The sequence below is a fragment of the Anarrhichthys ocellatus genome, unplaced genomic scaffold, assembly GCF_004355925.1.
Source record: "Anarrhichthys ocellatus isolate YVR2014 unplaced genomic scaffold, GSC_Weel_1.0 scaffold1838, whole genome shotgun sequence".
NCBI classification, from domain to species: domain Eukaryota; kingdom Metazoa; phylum Chordata; class Actinopteri; order Perciformes; family Anarhichadidae; genus Anarrhichthys; species Anarrhichthys ocellatus.
The window spans coordinates 728-2932 of NW_022281812.1; the positions used below are offsets into that span (position 1 = coordinate 728).

Below are 2205 nucleotides of genomic sequence, written 5' to 3' on the forward strand. Positions count from 1 at the left end.
TCTGCTGTTGAACATATAGTATTGTATCATTGGGTATTATGATTGAGTTAATAATCTTAATAAATCTGTTTTCCTTTTTCATTAAATTTTTTGTAAAGTTTGCCAAAAAACAGCATTTTTCAAATTTGCCAATACAGCAAATGACATAAAGAATGGTGTAATCTTAATGATGTATGTTTAATGCAGATGCAACATGAAAATGTAAGTTTTATTTAGTTTTTAGTAAAGGGTATAAATTTAATGTTACCGTTGTCTTCTTCATTAAAGTTATAACTACCGGCTGCTCAATCTAGCGATCAATGTTAACATCTTCTCTGCACGGGTCCTCTGTGGCTCATCCTCACCGGTGCTGCCAACGATGTTCCAGCATTCTTCATCTTTATTTGAATAATGACTCAATGTTGGTGATTGTGATTCAGTTTGTTTGGCTCTTTCTTTGCAGCTGCTAACAGCGTGTGGATCAAAGAACATCCAGAGTGTGGCTACAACCTGGTGAACTCTCCTCACCTGCGGCCAGCCTGGGTCTTAGACAGAGCCATCTGCCATTTAACCACCAGAGTAGCAGAGGGACGTTACAAGGCTAAGGGGCTTCCTGCTGATATTACCAATGAGAGCCATCTGAATGTGAGTAAACCCAGTTCAGCTGTGCACACTACGACAAGAGTGGACATGGCCGGCATGTCATGGCTGTGTTGTAGCGAGGATACACATGTGACATGATGTGTGAGTCACAAGATAGCACGAATCAGTCTGAACATTGAGATGTAACAAAGAACAAACAACACTCCGTTTAGCTGTTCAACTTTTGACGAAATGTATCATGTTCTTTATTTACTGCTTTACTGTGTGTGAAAGCGTAGACATTAAACATGTAGAATGTGTTTTCTCTGTGCTGTTTGAACACTAGATAGCTGCCATAGTAACTCCCTGTTCACACCTCCATTAACATGTGTCTGAGTAAGTCTATTCACGCATGGCATTACAATGTGTCTCCACACGAGTCTCACGTGACCACTTGTGATCAGATCTCACTTCCCCAAATAAATATATGCAAATAAACCCGTTCGTCATTTCCGTTTGCAACGAGCAAATACGTTGTTGTTTTTAAGCAGTTTGTGTTTTGAATTATTAAATTGACTTACTTCTGTCTGGCAAATGAAGCAATTAACTAGCTATAGACTGAGGAAAAATCCTTTTAATGCACTGTTCCTCTCAAAGTCTGCTGCCAGCTACTGGCTACTTTAAGCTGGAATGTTTTCTTGCATGTTATTCAACGCATGAGTTGTCTTCTTGAATCAATCAGCACACCTTAAATGTCAATATGACAACCGCTCCATTTGGTTTTTATTTACTCTCGCACTTAAAAGATGCATATATGAATCACACATACACACACACACCAATCAGATGAGTAAGCCCAGGACACATACGCGTAGACTCGGCTAAAAGAATGTGACCGTCCCCGACTGTGGTCTGAGAGATCAGATCTCAATGCGTCTTGGGTGCATTCACACCTGTACTTTGAGCTGTACACTTGTGATGGGATCATGCATGTCAGTGCCAGGTCTGAACAGGGACCAAGTCTGACTCCCCACATCCTCAGAGAAAACTCACAAGTTCAATTCAGCTCTTGTTGCTGACTGTTGAGGTGCGTTGGGTTTGAACGCACCTAGTACTGTAAGCTCTCAGTCAGGTTCCACACTACCTGATGCTGATGTAGGTGCATTAAACATGGGAATGACATAGTTGAATCAATGACACAGCTGCTATAGCTTTTTACTTACTGTATGATTGGAACTGTGAGAACCCTTGCTAATGTTAAATGTGCATTTTATTCAACAGCATTTTGCAGCCCATGAAATCTATAGTAAGAGGCTCATTTAATAATCCAGATCATCTGTGTGTCTGCGTCTCTCTCTCTGTCTGTCTGTCTGTCTGTCTGTCTGTCTGTCTGTCTCTCCCACTTCTCTCTCTCTCTCTGTCTGTCTATCCCTGTCTCTCTGTCTGTCTCTCCCTCCCTCTCTCGCTCTCGCTCTCTCCCTCTGTCTCTCCCTCTGTCTCTCCCTCTGTCTCTCTCTCTGTCTCGCTCTCGCTCTCTCGCTCTCTTGCTCTCTCTCTCTCCCTCGCTCTCTCTCTCCCTCGCTCTCTCTCTCCCTCGCTCTCTCTCTGTCTGTCTCTCCCTCGCTCTCTCTCTCTCTGTCTGTC

The 2205-nt window shown here is 42.6% G+C and overlaps 1 protein-coding gene across 1 annotated transcript in view; it reads left to right on the top strand.

Moving 5' to 3' along the window:
* Nucleotides 1-419: 419 nt before the first annotated feature.
* The window catches only part of LOC116377911 (glycogen debranching enzyme-like), a gene marked incomplete at its 5' end in the record, with an annotated part of 6656 nt that continues 4870 nt past the window's right edge, over nucleotides 420-2205 (top strand). The window contains one exon of the mRNA XM_031839675.1: nucleotides 420-624. Coding sequence (XP_031695535.1) covers nucleotides 420-624 — 205 coding nt within the window. The remainder of the gene's footprint in view (nucleotides 625-2205) is intronic.